The sequence below is a fragment of the Sardina pilchardus genome, chromosome 18 (assembly GCF_963854185.1).
Source record: "Sardina pilchardus chromosome 18, fSarPil1.1, whole genome shotgun sequence".
In the NCBI taxonomy this organism is placed as follows: domain Eukaryota; kingdom Metazoa; phylum Chordata; class Actinopteri; order Clupeiformes; family Clupeidae; genus Sardina; species Sardina pilchardus.
Window position 1 is genome coordinate 21,620,443 of NC_085011.1, and position 6,000 is coordinate 21,626,442.

A 6,000-nucleotide genomic window follows, 5' to 3' on the forward strand; every position below is an offset into this window, starting at 1 on the left:
GGAGAAAGAGCAAAGCCAGGATATAGAGGCTTTAGTGCGTTCAGGACAGATACGAACATGCCACTGAGCCAGACGTGAGAACTTCTTTATGGTTCCTACTTTAGGCTCTCATCTCATCCTCCAGCCCAGCTCAGAGAGAGAAAGAGAGAGAGAGAGTGACCGGCCAAAAGCATTTGTGATTTCACCTCATTTAGCGAAGAGGCTTTGGTGCATAATTCAAGGAGAAAGCCAGGGTAATGGATTGGCCCAGGCTGAGTGGGTTTGATCCCGATCAGCAAAGGACACTCCAGGAAGCCGTGGTCTGTCATTGATCTGATACAAGCAGCCTGTTAGACAGTGTCTGGGCACGGCTGTGCTCTTGAAGCCTGGTAAACAAACACACTCCCTCACGCTGACTTTTGTCTTGTGATCTATGAGGAGGGGACATGAGAAGGGAAGAGGAGAGGGTGAGAGAGAAAGTGTGTGTGTGTGTGTGTGTGTGTGTGTGTGTGTGTGTGTGTGTGTGTGTGAGAGAGAGAGAGAGATAGAGATAGAGAAATGGGTCCAGTTAGCATTAAAGGCACTGTAATTACAGAGGAAGAAAAAAAGAGGCTACATCAGAAAGACTGGCATGACACTACAAGTTACAACACCCTTTACAGGCATCCTATTCAAGTGTTTTTTAAAACCTGAATATAACAGCTTTGAAATCACGTTGATGCTAAACTAACTTCTAATAGTGAGAATGGCTTACCCTCTGCAGCCTTGCAACTGTGCTCACCTCCAACCCAGAGAGTCACCGATTGCTTCACGGCAATTGTGCAACAGCCTACTATTCGTGTGAAAGTAATACCTTGTCAGTCGACATGACTCTTCAGAGATGATCTTTGCTGGCTCTTATCCTTGAACTTGTAAGCAAATACACATGGACCGTATCCAGTGGGAAAGGTGCAAGCGGTGGGTGGTATTTACGGATAAAATACAAATACTACACAACTGCATTGAATGCCTTTCAAATCAATAGACCCTTTGGTCTTGGCAGATATGGTCTGAGCATTAGGAAAATGCAGACCTTCGGGAAAGCAATGTTGTGTTTTTCTGTTTCTTGAACAGGAAATGCATACCAGACCTAGAAAAACATCACATCCAGATGAAAAAACATGTGAATGTAGTGTGAGGGTGGACTGATTTGAATTGATTTGTAGAAGTTGCTGGGTTTTTCCCCTTTGTTTCAGAAGGCTTTGATGCTATTTCCCTCTCTCCCTTTCTCTCTCCCTCTCTCTCACTCTCTCTCTCTTACTCTCTTTCTCTCTCTCGTATCTGCCTCTCTCTCTTTTTCAACTGTCTGTCTGTGTTTCTTTCTCCATGCTGGGAAGAAACATGCTGTACCCCCCACCCCCTGAGGCCCCCAGGAGAGCTCCATGCCAGTGGGCCGGATTTGCATCTTTCAGGGACCCCGTAATGTTCTCTCGCTCGCTCGCTCGCTCGCTCGCTTTGTTCCTCTGAATGCAGATGAAGCTGCAGGGAAAGCAGTTCCGATTGTGTGGGCTGAAGAGAAGAATCAAACCCAAACGCACCAACTATGACGAAATTAAGTGAGGTCTTGCATATATCGCTCTTCTCTCTCTCTCCCTCTCTCTCTCTATGTCTCTATCACTCTCTCTCTCTATCTCTCTGACTCTCTCTCTCTTTCTATCTCTTTCACGCTCTCTCTCTCTCGCTCTCTCACTCTCTCTCTCACTCTCTCTCTCTCTCTTTCTATCTCTCTCACTCTCTCTCTATCTCTCTTACTCTCTCTCTCTCTCTCTCTCTCATTCTTACCATCATTCTTTTTCCTCCTGTCCTCTCATCATCACACGTTGAGATCCGGTTCTTGTACTCTGGTAACAGTAGTGAAACAAGCTGGAATCTCCAGCGTTCTTCTGAAGGCAGCTGTGAGAGGGGCGGAAGTGCTCTCCTGCCTGCAATAACAGCCCACAGCACATCAGCAGTAGTCCAGCCGGCCTCTGCACTCAGCCAGCGTCCAGCTCCGCCTGGTCAGCCAGCTACAGTATAGCCAGTCTGCTAACTCCGATCGGCTTCATTATTTAGCAGCCTGTTTCCCTATTTGACATTCAGCGTGTCGGAGACCCGGCGTGTTAATCGAGCCCTTAAGACAGTGGAGCCGTGCCACGTTTAGTCAAGCCTTCTTCCATCCTCAAGCACCCTACCCCCCTCCCCCCAGTCCTCCCTTCACTGTTCCCCCTGGTGTGGTTCTTCTCCCTGGGAGCAGAGCAGGGCTGTGACCCCTGGAGCGCTCGCTTTCCTCGGCGAGGAGGGCCGGGGTGGCCGGGGGTCGCGTGTGATGTGATGCGAGGCGAGCGGCAGAGAGAGAAGTGGGTCAGGGAAAGCGAGGCCAGCAAAAAGGGTGGGCTGGGCGATGTTCTCTCTGTGTGTGTGTGTGTGTGTGTGTGTGTGTGTGTGTGTGAACATGTGTCTCTCTCAGACAGCAGTTAGAGGGGAGGGAGCAGAGAAGGGGGAATGAAAGAGTGTATGGAGCAAGAGGAAGAATGGTTCTGCAGTGGGGCAAATGCTTTGGATTGGGGGGGGGGGGGGGGGTGTGGACTTAGAGATTGTTAGCCAGGTAGTGTTTCATCTGAGGTCCTTGTGTTGTCTGGAAAATAGAAGAAAATATTATAGGCGTGTGTGTGTGTGTGTGTGAGAGAGAGAGAGAGAGAGAGAGAGAGAGAGAGAAAGAGAGAGAGAGAATGTGTTTGTGTGTCTCAACAGCTGAATGTTCATTAGTACAGGTGTAGGTGTATGCAAGTGTCACATTTCATTACACTGACATATTGTCTCCTAACGCTCTTTTAACAGCACTTGACTAAAGCAGGTCTTTTACATGTGAAAAGAGCTGGAAACATAAAAGCCCTGTCTCAGAATAACCAGCTTAGCTCCTCCACTATAATTCCACTCCGTTTTATCTCGAGTGCTCGCAAAAAAAAAAAAACGCTCTCCGCTCAACAACAGCCCTGCCCAGAGATGTCTCTGTGATTGTGACGGCACCCGGCCCTGTAAAGGGGTGGTGTAAAATTGATTTCATCTCGGAGGGCGCAGCAGACAGTTTGTGACAGAGGGGCTGTTTTATTTACGGCTGAGCAGATTGCACAGAAGTACAATTGCAGCCCTTCGCCAGTGAGAGAGCCAGCTGTACTGTAGGATGCGGGAGAGAGAGAGGGAGAGCTGACAGCCTGACGCTCCAGTGAATATGCTCGGTGTTAGAGGCTGTCAGATCAAGATCTGAGCACTCTGCCGACTCTACGGGGGAACACACGGTGCACTGAACCCAAATGTTTTCATCACGTGTGTGTGTGTGTGTGATTTGTGTGTGTGTGTGTGTGTGTGTGTGTGTGTGTGTGTGTGTGTGTGTGTGTGTGTGCGTGTGTGTGAGTGTGTGTGTGTGTGTGTGTGTGTGTGTGTGTGTGTGTGTGTGTGTGTGTGTGTGTGTGTGTGCGTGTGTGTGTGTGTGTGGGTGTTGGTGTGTGTGGGTGTTGGTGTGTGTGCATCTCTTGGAGTTTACTGCTTGACAGACATTGATAGCTCTATTGTTTTTCATCAAACCGGCTTCTGCACTGTTAAAATGCTTTGACTCTGCTGAGTGTCAAGTTCATTATGATACACCATGGGCTGACCTCTAAAGCAGAAGCATCACAACACAAAGTACAAAACTAAGGAAGTGAGAACTATTTCCCTCCTGAGTTCCTTTAGGGCCTTTGGAAGAGTGATGGGTATTATTTGTTTACTGGCAGCCAGGTACAGAATGCATTCTGTTGAAATTGCTGCAGGATTTGTTTTTTGTTTTGTTTTGGTTTTTTTTAAAAAATGTAACATGTATTGGTTGGAATCCCCTACGGTCCTGCTGCTCGTTTCACATCAGGTTTTCCTTTAAATGCATTGAACTGTGTGTGCCAGGGCTTGCTTTCAACTCGTACTGTACAGTAGCAACACTGTGACAAACCGAGGAACAGAGGGAGTGTGGGTGGGAAGAGAGTGAGGGTGAAATAGAGGTGAAATGTATTCATATGTTAAAATGTCCTATAAAATAGGCCTACCCCGAAGGGATTGGATTCTAGGGTTGTGGTGCAGATTTTTCCAGATGTCTGGATGCACTTTGAATGTATGGATGTCATGAGAAAACAGTGGTGTGAGTACAGGAAATGTGGTGCTGTAGCACTAATGTCTCTCTCTTTCTCTCTCTCCCTTTCTCTCTCTCTGTTTCTCTCTCTCTTCATTTTTTTTACTCACAGGCTCTGCAGTCTTACACTTAAAAAGCTGATTGTCCTCAGAGAGCTGGACAAAGAGCTCAACTCTGTTGTCATTGCAGTCAAAATACAGGTAAGCAATGCTTGAACTAGCACTAGCTTAAGTGAGCAATAACTTACCTGAGCATTAGCCCTAACAATGATATATGCCAACAATTCCGTCTATGTACTTTCAAACAGGATGACTCCAAGTATATTTCAGTGGAAAGAAAACTATGTGTCAAGCATAATGCACTACACTCCGGATTCTCTATGAAGATGATTTAGTCTAAATTGTATAGCTTATTAGTCAGACTACTCCTTAGCAAACCTATAAAGCTATGATATCCTGCCTGGAAAGTGCCGTAGATCAGACCGAGCCGATATGCAGTAAAAAGCCCATCAATAATCTGGACGCAGACAGAGTGAGTCAACTCAACTCCGGTCATACTTCTTTCCTGAAAGCACTTGTGACTCAGTTTAGCATTAGGTGTGCATTTGTCACATTAATTGAGTGGCAAATACCGTAAAGCATCATCCTGCCGAGATGTGAGCATGGTTTTGGGGGTGGGTATAGACAGTGTACAGGGCAGTCTAGTAAGTGGCCATGGGGTGTTTTACGCTACAGTATGTCCTTATTAGTTAGGGATAAGCATAGCAATTCTGCATGTTATGACTAAAGCCTGAACGTTTCCACACATAATCTATTCTACACACAGTAAGATTTAATTTTAGACGTGGATTATTAGAATTATTATTATTATTGCTTCTTTATAAAGTATCTTATTAAGCACTATATCTTAATCAATATTTTACACATCAGTGAGTAGGGCATTGGATGTATAACCTCACGTATAAAATGTTAAGAACAAAGGTAGACCTGATTTTCATAGACTACAGTACATAATAAATTACTCATAGACAGTGGCTATGTTTCATTGACCAAATTTCCTCTTGAGTTTAAGTAGACAGTGATGGCACAAATCATTAGAAACGGTTAAGGAAGCTGTGCCCATGTGCCAATGGTCCATACACCTTCACACAGTACACACAGCATTTTAGTCCAGGCAATCTGTGGATTTTACCCAACCCAAAGCTAATTGCCACAGGCCAAAGCTAAAGGCCGAAAATTGTACTTATGGCTCTTTTACTGAACTTCATACATGTGATATATGCAAACGAGGTCAGTATTTTCCATAAAAGGATGAAACTTGCTGACACAGTTGTACAGTTTGGAGCTCTGGGCAATCAGGGCCACATACAGTTTTGAAAATATCGAGGTCCAAAAAGCGAGGACTCCAATAAGCACCAACAATTGACCTATTGGACATTATGTAGAGAATGTGAAGGAAATGGGCGGTTGGCTATGGCCTCCGAATTTATTTTTCTGAGGGCCACCAAGTCTAATAACAGTCATTATACAATGTCCAAGTCCAAGTGCCAAGTTACAGGAACATGAAAAAGAAGAGATTTTGACTTCATGCTGTGTTGTGATTGTTAGTAGACGGAATGTTGAGATGGTTGGAGTCTGCAAAAGTAGTTTGAATGGCAGGCATTGAAAAGAAGTTGTCTGCTATTCATTGCTAGTCTTTAACTTGTATTATTATCATTATCATTATTCTGCTGTAATTGCTTTTGACGTTTGATAGGCCTTTAACTTTTGCAACTTTTGTAACTTTTGCGCCAGTCTTGATATTGTGGCAATTGAAAAATATTCTATAAAAGTTTTCAAGCCCATTCA

The 6,000-nt window shown here is 45.0% G+C and overlaps 1 protein-coding gene across 2 annotated transcripts in view; it reads left to right on the top strand.

Annotated features, from left to right (window-relative positions):
- zmp:0000000755 (phosphofurin acidic cluster sorting protein 2) overlaps positions 1-6,000 on the top strand; it is a 68,643-nt gene that overhangs the window by 24,871 nt on the left and 37,772 nt on the right. For both annotated transcript variants that reach the window (XM_062519552.1, XM_062519553.1), the window contains exon 2: positions 4,266-4,353. In XM_062519552.1, coding sequence (XP_062375536.1) covers positions 4,266-4,353 — 88 coding nt within the window. The remainder of the gene's footprint in view (positions 1-4,265; positions 4,354-6,000) is intronic.